A 23,990-nucleotide genomic window follows, 5' to 3' on the forward strand; every position below is an offset into this window, starting at 1 on the left:
ACCTTTGAAAGCTTTTGTCCGCATATAGGAACAGGCCTTACAACAAAACACTAATTATGTCTTGTCTTTGTTGAGATCAAGTGTAATTATAGCCGTAAAGCGGCGAGTATCAGCCCTCATCGACTGCCCTGCCCAAAGCAAGGGCTCTGCGCCCTATTGTCTCCCTCAATCTAAAACTACGGTATTGCTACTGCCTTTATGTTTATTTGTTTTTTATGTTTTTTTTTTCCCTCGGGTCAACACATTGACAATGCTGAGCACTAGGCACTCAATTTTGGTTGACATTATACAGAGAAAATTAGTATGAATTTGTTTCACACTATATCTGCAAACTGAAGCATAGTTTAACATTTTACTAAGGGTTGTAAATCCACAAAGTTTATCCAAGTACTTTGGATAACATTGATTCCTCACTCTAGATCTTCTTCACCAGGAGGAGATAGAAAAAGCACATGCTGCTGAATTATGGAGTTTAACAGTAGTAGTAGGCCTAATGTGTAAAATGGGACATTCTGGTCATCGCTATGGCAACCCCAGTGAAAAACATGGCATGGGTGTGATTGACTTGTCTGATCGGAGCGACCAAATAGACTTTTGTGCCAAATTATTTACATTTTCGTAAAAACTAACATTTGTACTCACCATATAATTCCTGTAGGGGGCGCTGTCGCGCCAAATTAGGATTTTGCCAAATGAAAGTGTTTAGGACTGTGACTTTAACATCTGATAACAAAATGATCAAAATTGGGTTTGATTTTCGGGCCAACATCTGTGACTTTTCGTTGATGTTCACTGGGTGAAAATTGCGACGGTGCCAAAGAAAGAAAGAAAGAAAGAAAGAAAAAGAAATTCCCATACAAGGGTACCATAAACTATATATTTTCAGAAAGCACTCGCACATTCCTACGTCATGGTAGAGGTCCATTGACTTTTATGGGCTCTGTCCAATTACAATGTTTGTTTTCGGATACATGTGAGTGCGTTAGTGTATGTTTGAGAGGAGGCGAGCACTGCACGATCGTTTTGTATATATGTATATTATTTTTTATATTTATATCAAAAATAATATAATCATATATTCAAATCTCTGTCTGTTTGTTCAAGATAATTAATGGTACTGTGGTGAGCTCAGACTCGACTGCACTCAGCAGCTCAGACTTCTCGAGTGTGGACATCAGACAGTGGAATATGTGGTCAGCCGTGTAAACAGTTGTTCACATCAGTACAAAAAATAAACCTGTTCCCACAATGTTGTGTAATTGGAGCGTATGCAGGAGTGTTTGCAACTTAATGCTTAGGAATGTATGAAGTGTGTGTTTCATTTTAATACTGTTTGGAGGAAATGTATATTAATAGGTGCATTTTTCAAAACTGGTCTGTTAACTTCTGCCCAGGCACTGCAGGTGGAAATCAGCGTAAGAGCTACAACCTGGTACAATATATCTCTCCTTTTTGAGGTTAATGTATATTGTACATTGTCCCTCCACCACGTCAAGTTCATTAAGTCTTAAAATCAAGATTATGTTACTACTTGTTTCAATCGTTTTTTTTCATAGAAAAACATGTAAATAAAGATATAAATGCTGCATAAAATGCATTTAGAACAGGGCACAGCAAAATTGTAAAATACTATAATTTGTAGCAAGATTAATAAATGTTGTGTATAGCCGGTCGCTGCAAAGTATTGCCCTTAATAGAGAATAGAGATTAGTAAAGTCTTCTGATTTGTTTGTTCACAACACCTCAATCGAACTCTCCAAGCAAGCGGGCCAGCATTCAAATCAAGAATGGGGTTGTGAATACTTCCACTATGCTTATTTCTGCCAACATCTACCTGGCAACAGGTGAAGCGAAGTCACATGATCCGTAAGTTTATTGCAGCTGCTGTAAGTGACTCAGTCAGTCTTAGCGCTGATGAGAGTTTGGTGAGCTCCTAACCCTTGGGTGCAGAGCAGTCATGAGGGTGATCTGGGTACCTCTATATGTGCTGCTGTTGGGGGGAACGACAGGTGAGATACTCTTCTAATTGCTATTAGTACTATTTGTTAGTAAGGTTTTCTTATGAAGAGGGAGTGAGTTTCAGTGCTTTTTAAATATCCAGGGGCTAATTATGTTTTATTGCTGTGAAGCGCAAGTCAAGTTCTTAGCAAGCTCTATATTCTATAAATAATAACCTATTGATTGTCGGTATGTGTTTCTTCACAGATGGTCTGATATATTACCACACAAAAATTAACTGTGTGTTCAACTCCACTTTCCCTGAGGACATTCAGTACATTCAATCTTATTTCTACAACAAACTGGAGTTCATCAGGTTCGACAGTAACGTGGGGTGGTTTGTGGGATACACTGAGTTAGGAGTGAAGAACGCAGAGAAATGGAACAACAACACTGCCATCCTGGAGAGACGGAGACATGAGAAGGACAGATACTGTGTTCACAACATACCGATCTTGTACAAAAACATTCTCTCCAAATCAGGTGAGGTGACAGATGTGGAAGAGTGTGGTATCTCTCTGTGGACGCACACTATTTAAAAAATCAAAGTTACCATTTCTTAAAGGAACAGTTCACCGTTTTTTCCATATTGAGATTTGTTCTTACCTGAGATTAGATGAGTTGATGTGTACCTGTCTGGTCTTTGTGTGTGCGCTCAGTCACACAAAAAGACCAAAGATGTTGTTAGCATTTAGCCTCTCCCAGTATATTCCTATAGCTCCAAACAGGGGTGAAGTTAGAAGTGACCGAGCTCTTCCACCAAGACCAGACAGGTACAAATCAACTCGTCTAAGCTCAGGTAAGAACAGATCACAGTCTGGAAAAACGCCTGTTCCTTTATAGTTCATCAGCCTCGTTTCACATGACTTTATTCCAGTACGAATGCCATTTCATTTTATGATTGTCACAGTTTTTGACCATAAAAAGAAACAAAAGGTTATAAAGAAATCCTTTACTCAATATCATTTACATGTTGATCTAAGCTGTATTGATGACCAGTTTTCCAAAATCATTATTTTTGACATAAATTCCAAATGTTATTTGTGTTATGGAGGAGCCACAGTGGCACAGGTGGTAGAGCGGGTCATCACAATGTCAGGGGTTTGAATCCCAGATCCCGCAGGTGCGCACTGTTGTCGTGTCCTTGGGCAAGACACTTTCCCAACCTTGCCTCCAGTGTCTGCGTACATTGGAGAGTGAATGGGTGACTCTCAAGCAGCACTTTGGGGCTGATGAAGGTAGAAAAGCGCCATATAAGATGAGACCACTTACCATTTTTATTATAATTATTATATAATTACGCTTGTACCTGTTAAACAGCTGTATGTATGCTGATTCCCGGAAGTAAACCACAGGAACATTTTTATTTGAATAGATAATAATGATAATTCATCTGATGAGCATTCAAACTGCACATAAACTTGTTGCTAAATGCGTGTATGAACCACAGAAAAATGGAGCAGTGTAGAGAAAACTCCGGGCCACTGATTTCTCATCGGAAAAAATTAAAACGTTTTTCAAAGAAACCAGTAATGGGCATCCATTGGGCATTGGGGAAAATCGGGTAATGATAACCCTACATACGAATCTACAGTTTTTCAAAAGTTTTAATGTCAAGCCCATTTCTCCTGTTGTTCCAGTGGAGCCGTACGCAGTGATCCACACAGCGTCCTCTAGTGGCAGTGAGAGGGTACTGGTCTGCAGCGTCTACGGATTTTACCCCAAAGACATCACTGTGACCTGGACCAACAACCAGCAGCAGATCAGCACCGGAGTCTCCAACTCTCCCCCCATGTCCGACTCAGACTGGACCTACCAGAGGCACTCTCACCTGGAGTACACGCCCAGGTACTGTCCTTTAGGTACTCTCACCTGGAGTACACGCCCAGGTACTGTCCTTTAGGTACTCTCACCTGGAGTACACACCCAGGTACTGTCCTTTAGGTACTCTCACCTGGAGTACACACCCAACAACCAGCAGCAGATCAGCACCGGAGTCTCCAACTCTCCCCCCATGTCCGACTCAGACTGGACCTACCAGAGGCACTCTCACCTGGAGTACACGCCCAGGTACTGTCCTTTAGGTACTCTCACCTGGAGTACACGCCCAGGTACTGTCCTTTAGGTACTCTCACCTGGAGTACACACCCAGGTACTGTCCCTTAGGTACTCTCACCTGGAGTACACACCCAGGTACTGTCCCTTAGGTACTCTCACCTGGAGTACACACCCAGGTACTGTCCCTTAGGTACTCTCACCTGGAGTACACACCCAGGTACTGTCCCTTAGGTACTCTCACCTGGAGTACACACCCAGGTACTGTCCTTTAGGTACTCTCACCTGGAGTACACACCCAGGTACTGTCCCTTAGGTACTCTCACCTGGAGTACACACCCAGGTACTGTCCTTTAGGTACTCTCACCTGGAGTACACGCCCAGGTACTGTCCTTTAGGTACTCTCACCTGGAGTACACACCCAGGTACTGTCCTTTAGGTACTCTCACCTGGAGTACACGCCCAGGTACTGTCCTTTAGGTACTCTCACCTGGAGTACACACCCAGGTACTGTCCCTTAGGTACTCTCACCTGGAGTACACACCCAGGTACTGTCCTTTAGGTACTCTCACCTGGAGTACACGCCCAGGTACTGTCCCTTAGGTACTCTCACCTGGAGTACACACCCAGGTACTGTCCTTTAGGTACTCTCACCTGGAGTACACGCCCAGGTACTGTCCCTTAGGTACTCTCACCTGGAGTACACGCCCAGGTACTGTCCTTTAGGCACTCTTACCTGGAGTACACGCCCAGGTACTGTCCTTTAGGTACTCTCACCTGGAGTACACGCCCAGGTACTGTCCTTTAGGTACTCTCACCTGGAGTACACACCCAGGTACTGTCCCTTAGGTACTCTCACCTGGAGTACACACCCAGGTACTGTCCCTTAGGTACTCTCACCTGGAGTACACACCCAGGTACTGTCCTTTAGGTACTCTCACCTGGAGTACACACCCAGGTACTGTCCTTTAGGCACTCTCACCTGGAGTACACACCCAGGTACTGTCCTTTAGGTACTCTCACCTGGAGTACACGCCCAGGTACTGTCCCTTAGGTACTCTCACCTGGAGTACACGCCCAGGTACTGTCCTTTAGGCACTCTCACCTGGAGTACACGCCCAGGTACTGTCCTTTAGGCACTCTCACCTGGAGTACACACCCAGGTACTGTCCTTTAGGTACTCTTACCTGGAGTACACACCCAGGTACTGTCCTTTAGGTACTCTCACCTGGAGTACACACCCAGGTACTGTCCTTTAGGTACTCTCACCTGGAGTACACACCCAGGTACTGTCCTTTAGGTACTCTCACCTGGAGTACACACCCAGGTACTGTCCCTTAGGTACTCTTACCTGGAGTACACACCCAGGTACTGTCCTTTAGGTGCTCTTACCTGGAGTACACACCCAGGTACTGTCCTTTAGGTACTCTCACCTGGAGTACACACCCAGGTACTGTCCCTTAGGTACTCTCACCTGGAGTACACACCCAGGTACTGTCCTTTAGGTGCTCTTACCTGGAGTACACACCCAGGTACTGTCCCTTAGGTACTCTCACCTGGAGTACACACCCAGGTACTGTCCTTTAGGTACTCTCACCTGGAGTACACACCCAGGTACTGTCCTTTAGGTGCTCTTACCTGGAGTACACACCCAGGTACTGTCCTTTAGGTACTCTCACCTGGAGTACACACCCAGGTACTGTCCCTTAGGTACTCTCACCTGGAGTACACGCCCAGGTACTGTCCCTTAGGTACTCTCACCTGGAGTACACGCCCAGGTACTGTCCTTTAGGTACTCTCACCTGGAGTACACACCCAGGTACTGTCCTTTAGGTACTCTCACCTGGAGTACACGCCCAGGTACTGTCCTTTAGGCACTCTCACCTGGAGTGCTCCCCCAGGTACTGTCCTTTAGGTACTCTTACCTGGAGTGCTCCCCCAGGTACTGTCCTTTAGGTGCTCTCACCTGGAGTGCTCCCCCAGGTACTGTCCTTTAGGTACTCTCACCTGGAGTACACACCCAGGTACTGTCCTTTAGGTGCTCTCACCTGGAGTACACACCCAGGTACTGTCCCTTAGGTACTCTCACCTGGAGTGCTCCCCCAGGTACTGTCCTTTAGGTACTCTCACCTGGAGTACACACCCAGGTACTGTCCTTTAGGCACTCTCACCTGGAGTACACACCCAACAACCAGCAGCAGATCAGCACCGGAGTCTCCAACTCTCCCCCCATGTCCGACTCAGACTGGTACTACCAGAGGCACTCTCACCTGGAGTACACGCCCAGGTACTGTCCCTTAGGTACTCTCACCTGGAGTACACGCCCAGGTACTGTCCCTTAGGTACTCTCACCTGGAGTACACACCCAGGTACTGTCCTTTAGGTGCTCTCACCTGGAGTACACGCCCAGGTACTGTCCTTTAGGTACTCTCACCTGGAGTACACGCCCAGGTACTGTCCCTTAGGTACTCTCACCTGGAGTACACACCCAGGTACTGTCCTTTAGGTACTCTCACCTGGAGTACACGCCCAGGTACTGTCCCTTAGGTACTCTCACCTGGAGTACACGCCCAGGTACTGTCCCTTAGGTACTCTCACCTGGAGTACACACCCAGGTACTGTCCCTTAGGTACTCTCACCTGGAGTACACACCCAGGTACTGTCCCTTAGGTACTCTTACCTGGAGTACACGCCCAGGTACTGTCCCTTAGGTACTCTCACCTGGAGTACACGCCCAGGTACTGTCCCTTAGGTACTCTCACCTGGAGTACACGCCCAGGTACTGTCCCTTAGGTACTCTCACCTGGAGTACACGCCCAGGTACTGTCCTTTAGGTACTCTTACCTGGAGTACACGCCCAGGTACTGTCCTTTAGGTGCTCTCACCTGGAGTACACGCCCAGGTACTGTCCCTTAGGTACTCTCACCTGGAGTACACACCCAGGTACTGTCCTTTAGGTACTCTCACCTGGAGTACACACCCAGGTACTGTCCCTTAGGTACTCTCACCTGGAGTACACGCCCAGGTACTGTCCCTTAGGTACTCTCACCTGGAGTACACGCCCAGGTACTGTCCTTTAGGCACTCTCACCTGGAGTACACACCCAGGTACTGTCCTTTAGGTACTCTCACCTGGAGTACACACCCAGGTACTGTCCCTTAGGTACTCTCACCTGGAGTACACACCCAGGTACTGTCCCTTAGGTACTCTCACCTGGAGTACACACCCAGGTACTGTCCCTTAGGTACTCTCACCTGGAGTACACACCCAGGTACTGTCCTTTAGGTACTCTCACCTGGAGTACACGCCCAGGTACTGTCCTTTAGGTACTCTCACCTGGAGTACACACCCAGGTACTGTCCCTTAGGTACTCTCACCTGGAGTACACACCCAGGTACTGTCCTTTAGGTACTCTCACCTGGAGTACACACCCAGGTACTGTCCTTTAGGTACTCTCACCTGGAGTACACGCCCAGGTACTGTCCCTTAGGTACTCTCACCTGGAGTACACGCCCAGGTACTGTCCCTTAGGTACTCTCACCTGGAGTACACACCCAGGTACTGTCCTTTAAGTATTCTCACCTGGAGTACACGCCCAGGTACTGTCCCTTAGGTACTCTCACCTGGAGTACACACCCAGGTACTGTCCTTTAGGTACTCTCACCTGGAGTACACGCCCAGGTACTGTCCTTTAGGTACTCTCACCTGGAGTACACGCCCAGGTACTGTCCCTTAGGTACTCTCACCTGGAGTACACGCCCAGGTACTGTCCCTTAGGTACTCTCACCTGGAGTACACGCCCAGGTACTGTCCTTTAGGCACTCTCACCTGGAGTACACGCCCAGGTACTGTCCTTTAGGTACTCTCACCTGGAGTACACGCCCAGGTACTGTCCCTTAGGTACTCTCACCTGGAGTACACGCCCAGGTACTGTCCTTTAGGTACTCTCACCTGGAGTACACGCCCAGGTACTGTCCTTTAAGTATTCTCACCTGGAGTACACACCCAGGTACTGTCCCTTAGGTACTCTCACCTGGAGTACACGCCCAGGTACTGTCCCTTAGGTACTCTCACCTGGAGTACACACCCAGGTACTGTCCTTTAGGTACTCTCACCTGGAGTACACGCCCAGGTACTGTCCTTTAGGTACTCTCACCTGGAGTACACACCCAGGTACTGTCCTTTAGGTACTCTTACCTGGAGTACACGCCCAGGTACTGTCCTTTAGGTACTCTCACCTGGAGTACACACCCAGGTACTGTCCTTTAGGTACTCTCACCTGGAGTACACACCCAGGTACTGTCCTTTAGGTACTCTTACCTGGAGTGCTCCCCCAGGTGAGGAATAAGATAAATACAGCTAACCTTTATATGCTACATTTACATATGTTTAGCCGCTCGACCAAAGCTCACAGACCTTTTAAACCTGAGGAAAAGATGAAAGAATCAATCAGCCCTAAGCCAGAGTAAGGCTCCTATTTTGACAGGACTGGATGTGATTCAGACTAATTTATTGTTAATTTCCCGAGGGAGAAATTCAACTTTGAGGAGAGTCAGTTGCAAACATAAATACAAATACAAGAACATAGACACAGTACAAAAAAACAAAAAGACAACCACAGTAGCCCGGCTTAACACAGTTACAGATTTGAGCATAGCATTTCTGCTTGACGCACTTCCGCCAGTGCCTTTTGGACAGCTGCAGGGTCATCAGCCGGGTGCCACCCTTCATAGATGTTTCACTCCTGTAAGCCCGGAACATCTCTGCGTGGTGGAGCAGCAGTAGGGACTACTGCTCCCTGCAGCTGCCTTAGGACCAGGCTTTCCCTCACGACTTATCTGTCCTGCGTGGCCAGAGCCAAAAACTCCCCTGCTCCGCCTGTCCTGCCAGGTCTTTCATTGCCTTTCGCAAGATGGGTCCTCTGATCCCGAGCGTCTTGAGGGACTGTTGAGTGGAACAGTGAAGCCTCTGCAGCCGAGCTCTACTGGAAAAATGTATACCTTCCATCCTCAGAGGAAAGCTCAGCATACTATTCCTTTTTCCTCTCAAACGCTGCATCCATCCCGTCTTCCCATGGTATGGTCAGTTCTCCCATAATGACACACTTAGAGGAGTTCGACCAAAGTACAATGTCGGGACTAAGCGTTGTTATGGCACAGGGAACTTCAGTTTCTGGCCAAGATCTGTTTTCTGCTCCCATTTCCCTCCTGGTCACGAACTGAGCTGCTGAGTACTTCTCCACCTTGCCTGATGAACTGGATGGGCTGACATGATGATGATGTTGGTTTGGCCTTGTTCACTTGGAGCCTGCGCACTTCAATCACTTCAGCCAACTTTCGCAGGACTCTGTCGTGACGCCATCCATACCGACCCTGTGTCAGGGCCCTTTTGCAGCCAGATAGGATGTGATGGAGGCCTGGGTTTTGGTGGCCACAGAGTTGACAAAGCTCTTCTGTGCCATACCACAGATGCAGATTTTGTGGGCTTGGAAGAGTGTCGTATGTGGCCCTAATCTGGAAGCTTAAAGGAGCTATACCTGATTGTAAAAGAAACAGGGTCACACAAATTTCATATTGCTATGTTCTGGTCCAAACTCATCTCAGACTTTCCTAATGCATTTACAACATCAACATTCATCACAGGGACTGAGTTTAAACCAGGTTTCACAACTTTCAGGAGGAAAACTGTCACTTCACTTTAAAATATGTCTACTAGCCTGACATTTTATGACTGTTTTAAAACCAGTATTCTTCTTTACCATATACTAAAGGAAAAAAAAAATTGTATTCCAATAACAGAAAATTAAAAAATCAAGGATAGCTATTTTAACCTTGCTTGGATCAGCTTCCACAATTCTGCCCAAGTGATGGTCTTTTCCAAAACACCCTCCCATGTCGTCCATTTTCCTTGCACAGACTGGCTCACCGCTGTGAGCCTGTAGCCTTCCTCCTCCTCCTTTGTGGCCTCCAGAACAATCATCTTTTTCTGCTCTGTCTCATTGGCTTTTGACCACATCGTGGTGGCTGTTCCCCATCAGAGGCCTGCTCTGCCGTGTTGGACCATTCCCACGACCTCCTGGTGTTTCAGTCGGGTAGCGGCCTGGCCTACTGCCTCTGATGCATCCCATTTTCGTCCAGTGAAAACATTTGGTTTGGCTTTTTTCACGACTGGATAAGCAGAGTCTTCCAGCTCCATGACTAGACGGACCTTTTCCACTTTGTAGCCTAAAATAATGCTTTTCATAGGAAGCCTCAAGATGTTCCTTCCAAACAGAGCTGAATTGGAATGGCATACATAATATTAGTTGTTCTCATTAAGTAATTTGATTGAGTGTGATATAAAAGAGTTTATATAGTGGTTGTGTGAACCATCCTAAACCTCCTCCAGACAGTTGAGCTCATGAGAAGGAGCTCATGAGAAGATTTTACGAGCCCGAGTCAATGTGGACTGATCAAAAATGTCGTGCAGGAGATCAGAGGAGTGGACATCCCCGTGATTTTACCAGCCACTTTTACAAGTCTGACAATATATAATAATATATTTTACAGTCAGATTACAAAACCAGTTTGCAATTCCAGACCTTAGCACTGTTTCTATGCACGCCCTGTAGAAAGTCAACATTAAACTCTAACTAACCCCAAACACTCTTATATACACTCTTTACCCCTGAATGTATTTCCAATTATATAAAAATATATATTATCAGTGTTTTTGCTTTCAAGCTGATGATAAATTAAGTGGAGATTGTTAATTTATCTGTAGCACATAGTACAGATGTAGTTTTAGGTATGTCGTAAATTTCCAACAACAGGCATTCATACAATGTTAGGTGTGTTGCAAATTTACAACAACAGGAAAAATTGTAGTTGTATTCAAATTACAACATTTATTTGTTCTGAATGGTTACATATGTAAATGCACTGTAAGATACACTGAACACCTGTGTGTTCAGGTTAGGATATTAGAACAGTAAGCAGAGCTAACAGCAGGAGCTCTGGGAACAGGAAGGGCATCATGATTTTCAGTAACATCTTCATTACTGCTGCTCCTGTCATCAGTGCCTTCCCTGCTGCTGCTGCTTTCATCACCTGATGTAGGGAGGAGATAAAAAAGCACTTTATAAAGGTGCAAACCATTTATCTACAATTTATCTACTATAATATCTACAATTTGTATGACTAATTATCATATTTGACTTCCTTTCCTGAGGTTTAATTATACATTGTGAATCAGATACCTCTATGTACCATTACTTATTTGCCAACTATCTTATAATTACACATTATTTTCGGCCGTGGAAGACTTGTTTGTGGTCCAGTAGGTCCACCTTGTGGTCGCTTTGCAAACAACACCAACGGTTTCATTTTGTTCTGTGTAAAAAAAGGGATAACTTTTGTTTTATATCCTTTTATGTTATTGTAACAATGATTATAGAAATTCACTAGAATGGCATGTTCTAAAACACGTTTTAGCACTGTAATAAATCAAAAATACTACTAAAATGTGGTCACTGTGGCCGTATGCGTAGCACTAGATGGAGCTACTGCAGTTTTCCTTTATGGCCTGATGTTGCCAGTTTAAGACGTACTGAAATCTTCAAATAACAAAAAAAAAATCCATCACACGAAGTTCATTCCAATCAATAATCTAAAGATGGAAACGATGAGCAGCGACATCATTTTATTTTAGCACAACTCAACTTACATTTGAAGATTTCATCAAAGTTTCAGCCTCGATTTGCAGAAATGCTATTTCCGCTAAATAGCTACCATGACCCGGATGTGGTTCCTTCTCTGGTCCTATGAGAAACTAGTGCTTGCAAAACGTTCCTAGGTACGGCCTGGATGTGCAAACAGGCTTCAAGAGAAAACATGCGTTTTTTTAGCCACAGTCTGGCAAGAAGACTGCACTTTCCTCCCTATGCACGAGCGCGCATCGAACCCGCGTGGCTCTAAAACAACAACGGATAAAACTTTTTCAAACTGTCAATCATGCACACGTGCTGTGGAACTCGGACTCAAAACCGAAGGGTTTCTTTGGAGGGCACTTAAATACACGAAGTACTGCCTCAAAGACTGAGCAAATCGAGCACCTGCTGGCGGATTCTAACCTGGACAATTTATGTCTAAGCCAAACATGGTTATGTCCCTCAACCCCTTTATCTGTATTTACCGTTCCAGGCTACAACGTGTATAGACGGGATAGAGAAAAGGGAAAAGGGGGAGGTGTTTGGATATATGTGAAAGAAAATTTTCAAAGCGAGGAAATAGACCTCACCAAGCATAAACTTGAATGTGTGGGGGTTACTATTACACTCTCTCCTGAAATGTCTTTTGTAATTATTGCTGTCTATCGCCCCCCTAGTGCATCTAACGATTTTTATCCTGAATTGTCTGAAATGCTCAAAAGGTTTGAGAGCAAAGAAATCTTACTTCTTGGAGACTTCAATCTAAATTGGTGCGATACGGCGCGTAAAAACAAACTGAAGGACATAACGAAAACCTATCAAATGACCCAAATGATAAATAAACCTACCAGAATAATGAAAACTTCTCAAACACTAATAGATTTAATCTTTACAAACAAACCTGAAAGGATAATAAAAACCTATTTTCTAATTACTGGCCAATCTGACCATAACCTCACATAAGTAACAAGAAAATTGAATAAAACTAGACACAAGTACGAAGAAGTGAATAATAGTATATCGTTCATACCTCAAAAAGACCTTCCCTTTTTAGATTACCTAACCCTAACCCTTAGATTTAAAGTTAACGAACTGGAATGCCATCTTTGGAAATAAATCGTGTGAACAAGCATGCAGTGACCTAACACTGACTTTACAAGAACTCATGTTAAAATATACAAACAAGATGCAAAGGAAACAGCTCCAAAGACAGAGTCTGCCCTGGTTTAATGGAGAACTCTGAGATGTAATGAAAAAGTACGTAAGTATTATATAAAAGTAAGTAAGTATCAACTTTTCTTATCTTTTTTTTATATCTCACGTTTTATGGAAAATGAGCCACTTTGTGTGTTAATTTTTTTGTTATTTTGTGTACGTGTATTCTCAAGATGTTTTAAATTAAATGAGTCACTGTGGAAATTGCATCACATGTGCTCCGATCCTTTGAATATGCAAATTGAAAATGTCCATTTTGAATCTGATAAAGAATTCATTTAGTTCATTGCTTTACCGTTTTCGTTATACGCCAATATTGATTAAGTTTCTGATTTCATGTTTGTCATTTCCCTCATTGTGTTCCATAGTTTCTTTGTGTCTGCATTGCCGAGATTCTCCTCAGCACGATCTTTGTACCTTCCTCTGGCTTCCTTGGGTTGTTTATTGAGTTTGTTTTGTGCAGCCTTCTCAGCCACTGCGTCGTTTGCTTTAAAGGCTGCCTTCTTCTTGCAGATAGAGTTCTTCATCCTTAGTCCATTTCCTTTGTTAAGTAGGGTCTATCATTTGGGTGTTTTATGATAGTCCTTTGTAGTATTATTGAGTCTACACAAGAGTACCTTCCTCTATAGCTGTGTTGATATCTGCCCATTGGAGGAAGACTTTCCAGTTGGTACATAGAAATCATCCCTTCAGTTCTTCCATGGCATCTCTGGACCATCTATGTACTGTTATTTTCATTGGTTTGTTGAATTTTAAAAACCGTCTTATGCAGGAATGAGGTGGACAGTTTAATGGACAGATATACCTAGTGGAGGCCTAGCTCTGGCAGTGTAGGCCTCCTTCATATTACCATAACATCTGTCCAAGATGTTATCCTTCCTTGTCCCACATGACACGTTGCTGAAAGCCTGGGAGATATTTTTACAAGCAACAATGATTGAGTTCGCCCAACACCAGCATTGTTGCATCAGGCTTGTTTTGGAGATGTAGGTGGACACAGTCAGCGATTTGGCTTGCAGCCTTGGTGGAGTTGGCATCTGGTGGAACATACATAGCACAGACAAATATGTTTGAAAATTCCCTTGGCAGTTGGTACGGTCTTAAGGTGATACACAATAGCTCAAGATCTTGGTTGCATATGCTGTCTCTAAGTTTAATGTTATGGCACCAAACATCTTTTACATATGTACAGATGCCTCCTCCAGTAAGCTTCATTGAGCTAGCTCTCCTATGGGAGCGTATAATTGAAAAAAACATTGATTTGTGCTAGGATCGGGTATGTAAATACTAGTAGACCCGACTCTCTGTACTCGCAGATGACCTTAGCCATTGTCCGTAGCTCATCCAACTTTTTCCTCAGCAACCAGGCATTGCAGAGTAGTAGTAGGAGCTGTAAGTGCCCTTCACATTTGCATAGAGTAATTCCAATGTCTTCTTGTTCCTTGTGTGGCACTTTACGTACTGTGTAAAAGTTGGGAGGGTGGCGGAGAGGGAGGCGTGATTAAAGTCACCGGTGATGAGCAGCAGCGCGCGGGGATGACGCATCTGTATCTGGTTCACCTTTGTGGATGTGCTCACAGACTGCAGCGGCGTCACCGAGGGGGGAATATATAAACACATCACCACTGTGTGTGAAAGCTACCTAGGCCTCATGCTCACAACGATCATCTCCAGGTCCCGGGTGCATCCTCCCCCTCCCTTCTTCTTTCCGCTGCCCACACACCGGTCCAGTTTAAATCCGTCCAGGGAAACCACAGAGTCCGGTATATTCCCGTTCAGCCACGTCTCCGTAAAGCACATGAGTCCGCACAGATAAGCCTCTGACGGCGGGTTAGCGCAGCCAGCTCCTCAGTCTTGTTCGAGATGGAGCGAGATGGAGCGCACGTCCCTGATGATGATGGCTGGGATGGAAAAGGGTCTTCTCCGCTTCGTACGTCCACCTCTGCAGCTCCTGCGTATCTCCACGGGGGTCACCGGTTTCTCTGCATGCAGGAAAGCAGACCTTAAGGCCGAGCAGCTGCTCCCTCGTGTAGACAATGGGACCCCGTGTCCCGCTGTGGGGGGTCCCGGCGCAGACTCCAAAAGTGCCGAAAGTAGCATAAGTCCAAAGAAAAAGTGCCACAAAAGTAGAATTCCCAATTGCAAACTGTAATGCCTACTTCAAAGATAATAAAAAAAAAACATGTCTACAAATTATAGAAACAAGCAGAAAGAATGAAAACTTAGACCACCGTGCACCTGAGCGCCCCTCCGTATCGCTGCAGTGCCACCGGAAGTTCTCTTATTTTGACAAGTCTGGATGTGTCTGAGAGTCTTTTATTTTGACAAGTGTGGAAGTGTCTCAGAGTCTCTTATTTTGACAGGTCTGGGGACCAGATTTCCTGTGTGGTTGAACACATCAGTCTGAAAGAGCCCATGGTCCTGGATTATGGTAAGAACTGAGGACCAGATCTTATTATGAGTTTAAAATCATTAAAACCCACTTAACGGTGCCTGTAGAGGGCGCTCTCCCTCTATAGTTGTACTGACCCGTGTGTCCTGTAGAGGGCGCTCTCTCTCTCTAGTCGTACTGACCTGTGTGTCCTGTAGAGGGCTCTCTCTCTCTATAGTTGTAGTAACCTGTGTGTCCTGTAGAGGGCTCTCTCTCTCTATAGTTGTAGTAACCTGTGTGTCCTGTAGAGGGCTCTCTCTCTCTATAGTTGTAGTAACCTGTGTGTCCTGTAGAGGGCTCTCTCTCTCTCTCTCTCTCTCTATAGTTGTAGTAACCTGTGTGTCCTGTAGAGGGCTCTCTCTCTCTATAGTTGTAATAACCTGTGTGTCCTGTAGAGGGCTCTCTCTCTATAGTTGTAATAACCTGTGTGTCCTGTAGAGGGCGCTCTCTCTCTATAGTTGTAGTAACCTGTGTGTCCTGTAGAGGGCGCTCTCTCTCTCTATAGTTGTAATAACCTGTGTGTCCTGTAGAGGGCTCTCTCTCTCTATAGTTGTAATAACCTGTGTGTCCTGTAGAGGGCTCTCTCTCTATAGTCGTAATAACCTGTGTGTCCTGTAGAGGGAGCTCTCTCTCTCTATAGTTGTAGTAACCTGTGTGTCCTGTAGAGGGCTCTCTCTCTCTATAGTTGTAATAACCTGTGTGTCCTGTAGAGGGCTCTCTCTCTATAGTTGTAATAACCTGTGTGTCCTGTAGAGGGCTCTCTCTCTATAGTTGTAGTAACCTGTGTGTCCTGTAGAGGGCGCTCTCTCTCTATAGTTGTAATAACCTGTGTGTCCTGTAGAGGGCGCTCTCTCTCTATAGTTGTAATAACCTGTGTGTCCTGTAGAGGGCTCTCTCTCTATAGTTGTAGTAACCTGTGTGTCCTGTAGAGGGCTCTCTCTCTCTATAGTTGTAATAACCTGTGTGTCCTGTAGAGGGCTCTCTCTCTATAGTTGTAATAACCTGTGTGTCCTGTAGAGGGCTCTCTCTCTATAGTTGTAATAACCTGTGTGTCCTGTAGAGGGCGCTCTCTCTCTATAGTTGTAATAACCTGTGTGTCCTGTAGAGGGCTCTCTCTCTATAGTTGTAATAACCTGTGTGTCCTGTAGAGGGCGCTCTCTCTCTATAGTTGTAATAACCTGTGTGTCCTGTAGAGGGCTCTCTCTCTATAGTTGTAATAACCTGTGTGTCCTGTAGAGGGCGCTCTCTCTCTATAGTTGTAATAACCTGTGTGTCCTGTAGAGGGCGCTCTCTCTCTATAGTTGTAATAACCTGTGTGTCCTGTAGAGGGCGCTCTCTCTCTATAGTTGTAGTAACCTGTGTGTCCTGTAGAGGGCGCTCTCTCTCTCTATAGTTGTAGTAACCTGTGTGTCCTGTAGAGGGCTCTCTCTCTCTATAGTTGTAATAACCTGTGTGTCCTGTAGAGGGCTCTCTCTCTATAGTTGTAATAACCTGTGTGTCCTGTAGAGGGCGCTCTCTCTCTATAGTTGTAATAACCTGTGTGTCCTGTAGAGGGCGCTCTCTCTCTATAGTTGTAATAACCTGTGTGTCCTGTAGAGGGCGCTCTCTCTCTATAGTTGTAATAACCTGTGTGTCCTGTAGAGGGCGCTCTCTCTCTATAGTTGTAATAACCTGTGTGTCCTGTAGAGGGCGCTCTCTCTCTCTATAGTCGTACTGACCTGTGTGTCCTGTAGAGGGCTCTCTCTCTCTATAGTTGTAGTAACCTGTGTGTCCTGTAGAGGGCGCTCTCTCTCTCTATAGTTGTAATAACCTGTGTGTCCTGTAGAGGGCTCTCTCTCTCTATAGTTGTAGTAACCTGTGTGTCCTGTAGAGGGCTCTCTCTCTCTCTCTCTCTCTCTCTATAGTTGTAGTAACCTGTGTGTCCTGTAGAGGGCTCTCTCTCTCTATAGTTGTAATAACCTGTGTGTCCTGTAGAGGGCTCTCTCTCTATAGTTGTAATAACCTGTGTGTCCTGTAGAGGGCGCTCTCTCTCTATAGTTGTAGTAACCTGTGTGTCCTGTAGAGGGCGCTCTCTCTCTCTATAGTCGTACTGACCTGTGTGTCCTGTAGAGGGCTCTCTCTCTCTATAGTTGTAGTAACCTGTGTGTCCTGTAGAGGGCGCTCTCTCTCTCTATAGTTGTAATAACCTGTGTGTCCTGTAGAGGGCTCTCTCTCTCTATAGTTGTAGTAACCTGTGTGTCCTGTAGAGGGCTCTCTCTCTCTCTCTCTCTCTCTCTATAGTTGTAGTAACCTGTGTGTCCTGTAGAGGGCTCTCTCTCTCTATAGTTGTAATAACCTGTGTGTCCTGTAGAGGGCTCTCTCTCTATAGTTGTAATAACCTGTGTGTCCTGTAGAGGGCGCTCTCTCTCTATAGTTGTAATAACCTGTGTGTCCTGTAGAGGGCGCTCTCTCTCTATAGTTGTAGTAACCTGTGTGTCCTGTAGAGGGCGCTCTCTCTCTCTATAGTTGTAGTAACCTGTGTGTCCTGTAGAGGGCGCTCTCTCTCTCTATAGTTGTAGTAACCTGTGTGTCCTGTAGAGGGCGCTCTCTCTCTCTATAGTTGTAGTAACCTGTGTGTCCTGTAGAGGGCTCTCTCTCTCTATAGTTGTAATAACCTGTGTGTCCTGTAGAGGGCGCTCTCTCTCTATAGTTGTAATAACCTGTGTGTCCTGTAGAGGGAGCTCTCTCTCTCTATAGTTGTAGTAACCTGTGTGTCCTGTAGAGGGCTCTCTCTCTCTATAGTTGTAATAACCTGTGTGTCCTGTAGAGGGCGCTCTCTCTCTATAGTTGTAATAACCTGTGTGTCCTGTAGAGGGCTCTCTCTCTATAGTTGTAATAACCTGTGTGTCCTGTAGAGGGCTCTCTCTCTATAGTTGTAATAACCTGTGTGTCCTGTAGAGGGCTCTCTCTCTATAGTTGTAATAACCTGTGTGTCCTGTAGAGGGCGCTCTCTCTCTATAGTTGTAGTAACCTGTGTGTCCTGTAGAGGGCGCTCTCTCTCTCTATAGTTGTAATAACCCGTGTGTCCTGTAGAGGGCGCTCTCTCTATAGTTGTAATAACCTGTGTGTCCTGTAGAGGGCTCTCTCTCTATAGTTGTAATAACCTGTGTGTCCTGTAGAGGGCGCTCTCTCTATAGTTGTAATAACCTGTGTGTCCTGTAGAGGGCGCTCTCTCTCTATAGTTGTAGTAACCTGTGTGTCCTGTAGAGGGCGCTCTCTCTCTATAGTTGTAATAACCTGTGTGTCCTGTAGAGGGCGCTCTCTCTCTATAGTTGTAATAACCCGTGTGTCCTGTAGAGGGCGCTCTCTCTCTATAGTTGTAATAACCTGTGTGTCCTGTAGAGGGCGCTCTCTCTCTATAGTTGTAGTAACCTGTGTGTCCTGTAGAGGGCGCTCTCTCTCTATAGTTGTAGTAACCTGTGTGTCCTGTAGAGGGCGCTCTCTCTCTCTATAGTTGTAGTAACCTGTGTGTCCTGTAGAGGGCGCTCTCTCTCTCTCTCTATAGTTGTAATAACCTGTGTGTCCTGTAGAGGGCGCTCTCTCTCTCTATAGTTGTAGTAACCTGTGTGTCCTGTAGAGGGCGCTCTCTCTCTCTATAGTTGTAGTAACCTGTGTGTCCTGTAGAGGGCGCTCTCTCTCTCTCTCTATAGTTGTAATAACCTGTGTGTCCTGTAGAGGGCTCTCTCTCTCTATAGTTGTAGTAACCTGTGTGTCCTGTAGAGGGCGCTCTCTCTCTCTCTCTATAGTTGTAGTAACCTGTGTGTCCTGTAGAGGGCTCTCTCTCTCTATAGTTGTAGTAACCTGTGTGTCCTGTAGAGGGCGCTCTCTCTCTATAGTTGTAGTAACCTGTGTGTCCTGTAGAGGGCGCTCTCTCTGACGGGGACAGGAATAAACTTGCCATCGGGGCGTCTGGTCTGGTCCTGGGTCTGGTTCTGTCTTTGGCCGGATTCATCTTCTACAGACACAAGAGCAGAGGTCAGAGTTTTACAGTGTAACAGTGATTCTCAATGCGTGGGTCAGGGCCCACATTTATCTTCAACAAAATGTAAACAAACCTTTAAAGTGAGTTTGATGATTTTACAAATGTTTATTCAGCTGAAATTTCTGCAACAGTTCGACTTGATTTGACTGATTTAACATGAGGAATAGGCTGAGCGTCAGTTTGAGAGTGTGATGGAGGACGATGGATGGAAATGACCCTGAGGCTCCACATGCCACACATGTCCTGACCAATAAACCAAAATCATTAACTGAATAATTAACTCTTATTAAACATATATATTAAACACATTAAACAGATATTAATGACCCTAATGTGTATGTTTTAGGCCTGATCCTGGTTCCAACTCACTGAGTCCTGTTCCTGCTGGAGCTTCTGCTGTTGCTCACATAAATCAAATTATATTTTTATCAAGGGTAGCACATCAGTAGTTCATATTTCCAGACAGAAGTACTCACATATTTCTTTATTTGGTTACAACATAGAGTAAACGATAACACTAGCGTTACTTCTGTCTGGATATATGAACTACTGATACCCTTCACATTTTTTCTAAAATGTATCTTTTTTTGGATACTATATTTTCGTTGAATCTAGATGAGCTACATGTGAAGACGATCTTTGAATCATCGCTTTAATAGAGTTTTATGGAGAAACTTGTGTGTTTCTCGTTTATTCTCTATAAATATGTTTCTTTAGGAGCAGTGGTGTTTGTTCTGTGGTTCATGCTCTGTGTTTTTGATTAAATCTTAATTGTTTGAAGTTTGTTTCTCAATTGTAATAAAAGGCTCTTAAACTGAGCTCTGCCCGGTAACAGCTGACTGATGCCGGTTCTGTTTTCTGATTGGCTCAGAGGAGTTTTCAGGGACTTTCCTCAGACTCAGACCGGTCCAACAGAAACCACGGAATAGATTTTACTACCATGTTTCCTGATGAGCCACTCAGCATGAGGCACAAAACATATATAGTTTCACACTGGGATTATTTTGTAGAAAGTGAACAACTAAGATCAAGACAATAGTCTAACTTTACATGCAAGAGAAGATTTTAGATTAAATGAACTTTTCAGGAACTAAGCATTTCACTCTGAACCACTCGGTCTGACACAGGACTCACTGATACAAACAAACAATAAGAGATAAACTGTTATTGATCTGACAATGAGGAAAAACACATTCAGTTAAAATAAACTCATGGAGACGTTTTAAAGGATCAGAGACAGAGGATTATGGACCTCAGTGATGCCACGAGTTCATGAGTTTGATCTTGAGCTGTTCAAAACCACAGCTGTGCAGTAAATGTACTTTGAGTAGCTTTATCATACAGTACTTGTTACTTCTACTTGAGTAATACTTTTTCTAATCTTTTTCACTCAGTTACTCAGTACTCACACTCCTCAAGTACTTAGTTTTTATTCTCGAGTAAATATTTTGCCTACTCTACCCTCCTCTGTTTACACCAAACTGAAATGGTCTGAAAATCCCTCAGACAGAAGAAACCAGAAGAACGAGCTGCAGTCTCTGAGTCTGGAGCAGATTCAGGTTAAAGAGGGCCCTACAGGGCTGTGCGCTGACCCCCACACTCTTACTGACACTGACTTTACTATAGAGAGAGAGAGCATACAAAAGAAACTGCAGAAAAAATAAAATATATCAAAATAATGAATGAAAGCAATAAAAACATGATTTTTTTTTTGCTCTGCCTGATCCCGTCAGATCTGCAGGAGGAAGGGCCTGGCTGGTGCTCGGATGGAGAACCCTGATGTGAGTGTAGTGAGTGAGTGGTGTGAGGGGCCGATGGCACAGACTGGTCTTCAGTCAGTCTAACCCGGGGCAGCTGTGGCTACAACAGCAACTTACCACCACCGAGTCTGGAGTGAATGAATAATGTAAAGCGTCTGAGTTTCCAGAACCAATGTATTATTAGTATTATTGTGCTAAAAACAGATCAGAGAAACTGCACCACCATCATTAAACGTGTGACTGTGGCTCAGTTGATAGAGCGGGTCGTCTCATGATCAGAATGTCACGAGTTCGAATCCCGGCTCTTGCAGGTGCTCACTGCCATTGTATCCTTGGGTGAGGCACTCCCCCTCCTCACACTGGTGTTTGACTGAGAGAGGGAATGGGTGAGTGGGTCCCTGATGTAAAGCACTTTGGGTAAAAGTGCTTTATAAGTTAAGAACATGCTGAGATTGCTGTTGTACATGTTTTATGACTGTAGTACATCAGTGAACAGCTTTTTCCTGTCATTTAAACTCTTCTGTATCAGAGAATCATCATTAAACTGTTTCTGTTCCTCAGATTTGCACAAACATCAGTAAAACCCTGTGGATCAGCAGAACTGCTTTCATGTTTCTTTCCGCTCTTGTATCAGATTTCAGCAGCTTCACTCAGGTTAAAGTGAAACTTATGAATAGACACATAGTTAAAAAGGAAACACCCTCATCATCACAAAGCTGTGGTTATTGTTTAGACACCTGTGGATCAGGTCGGTCCGGTCTGAGTCTGAGGAAAGTCCCTGAAAACCTGCTCTGAGCCAATCAGAAAACAGGACAGGCCTGAGTCGGCTGTTACCGGGCAGAGCTCTGCACAAACCTGCAGCTTTTCCTGTGTGGGCTCTCAGTCGTACAGGAGTTGTCCATCTTCAATGCAGGTTCATGAGTTTCTTCACTTCAACTAGAGTCCAGAAGACGACTCAAGAACCTGCAGCTTTTTCATTTCAGGATTTACATGTTTTTGTCCTGGTTTTGTCCTGTTTTTTGCTGAAGTGTAATTTAAAGTGAACAGTAATAGATCTACATTATATTTCTTTTTTTTTTTTTTCTTTTTTTTTTTTTATTACTTTATTTTTAAAGAAGTTTTCCAAATAAAAAAAGAACAAAGAACACAACTCTTACACTCGGCAGAAATCTACATTGAATATTCTTTGTTTACAGATTCAACAGGGGTACAATTTGCATATTAAACATTTGGAAAATATTTTGTCCATTTGTCCCACCTCGAGAAATAAAGTTTAGCCTGTAGCCTCAGCATAAAAGTCAATCTTTCCATTTGGTGGGTCTCCTCAACCACCTTCAGCCAGTCTTCGACCGTTGGTGAAGCATCTTGAAGCCATTTCCTTGTAATTGCCTTTTTCGCTGTGACAATTAAAATTTGTATTAAATATTTATCCTTGGTTGTCAAGTCCACCGGAAGATCTCCAAAGTATAACACTAACATTGTTTGAGGAATCCTAAAACCTACAATTTCTTCTATTTTTTGACCAACTTCAGTCCAAAAAAGTCTTAATTTTGTGCAAGACCAAAAAATGTGAGTGTGATGTGCTTCCTCCTCTCCACAGCCCCTCCAGCATGATGAACTACGCGAGTTAATACCCATTTGTTGCTTAGGGGTCACAAAGAAACGTATCATATTTTTCCAGCAAAATTCACGCCAGTAAGCTGAACTCGACGTAGAGTAAACGGTTTCACAAATATTATCCCATTGATCATTAGTTATGTCGAACTTCATTTCTTTCTCCCATCTTTTTTTAATATAATCTGTTGAGTACCCTCTACTGTTAATCAGATTTTTGTATAGTTTGGATATAGTCGATTTACTTCCTTTGGAGTAAGTTTGTGTAATTAAATTAAATTAATTATTTCGTTTAGTTTTGGGGTATCTATTTTTTGCAATTTTGATGATAAATACTGCCTTAATTGTAGATATCTGAAGAAATCGTTTGATTCCAAGTTATATTTCCTCTGACATATTTGAAAACTTGGGACAGCCTTCTTGTCCAATATCCTACAATAAGCTGTAATCCCATTCTGTACCAAGTGTTTAAATCGTGAATCTATTTGGTTTGGCTTAAATTCTGTATCAAATGCTGCCCATCTAAGTACCCATGTCTGATTTGATAGTTTTAGTTCTTTTACAACTTGGAACCATGTTGATAGCGTAAAAAATGCAATTGGAGTAAGTTCCTTTTGATAAATTGACATAAGTTTCTGATCACCAATAAAGGCTTGCACTGGAATGTTACCACAAGCGCTCTCCAATTCCTTCCACCTAGCCCCACAAGATTTATCACACCACTGTACAAGTGGCTTAAGTTGGGCTGCTAGATAGTAATCACGGAGGTTTGGTAATGACAATCCACCTTTTTCTTTGTGAACGGTCAATGTATTGTATTTAACTCGAGGTTTTTGTCCTTTCCAAATAAATCGGGAAATATGTTTGTCCCAGTCATGAAACTGAGAAGGTGGGACTTTAATAGGAAGTGACATAAACAAATATAACAATCTGGGCAGTATGGACATTTTTATAACTTCAATTCTTGAGTTAAAATTTAATATACTTATTGCCCATTTTGTGAGGTCTTCTTTGATCTTTTTATTCACATTCTCATAATTTTTCTTGTACAGGTCGTCAGGAGAATGCGTCAACCACACACCCAAATATTTTATTGCTTTTTGAGACCAGTTACAGGGTAATTTCCCACTAAGATTTGCTGGAGGGCTATAATTAAAAGTCATAATTTGTGTTTTACCTATGTTTAATCTATATCCTGAATACCTGCCA

The 23,990-nt window shown here is 44.0% G+C and overlaps 1 protein-coding gene across 1 annotated transcript; it reads left to right on the forward strand.

Moving 5' to 3' along the window:
• Positions 1–1,957: 1,957 nt before the first annotated feature.
• On the forward strand, positions 1,958–19,779 carry LOC306959952 (uncharacterized protein; the record flags this gene model as incomplete). The annotated part of the gene is made up of 12 exons (XM_079552210.1): positions 1,958–2,009; positions 2,206–2,481; positions 3,639–3,865; positions 3,959–4,068; positions 5,764–5,790; positions 5,887–5,913; positions 6,010–6,036; positions 6,133–6,159; positions 6,215–6,340; positions 15,319–15,386; positions 19,287–19,400; positions 19,754–19,779. The coding sequence occupies 12 exons, from the start codon at positions 1,958–1,960 to the stop codon at positions 19,777–19,779; spliced, it is 1,107 nt and encodes a 368-aa protein (XP_079408336.1).
• Between the last annotated feature and the right edge of the window lie 4,211 nt (positions 19,780–23,990).

Source organism: Gobius niger, assembly GCF_951799975.1.
Source record: "Gobius niger genome assembly, chromosome: 2".
In the NCBI taxonomy this organism is placed as follows: Eukaryota; Metazoa; Chordata; class Actinopteri; order Gobiiformes; family Gobiidae; genus Gobius; species Gobius niger.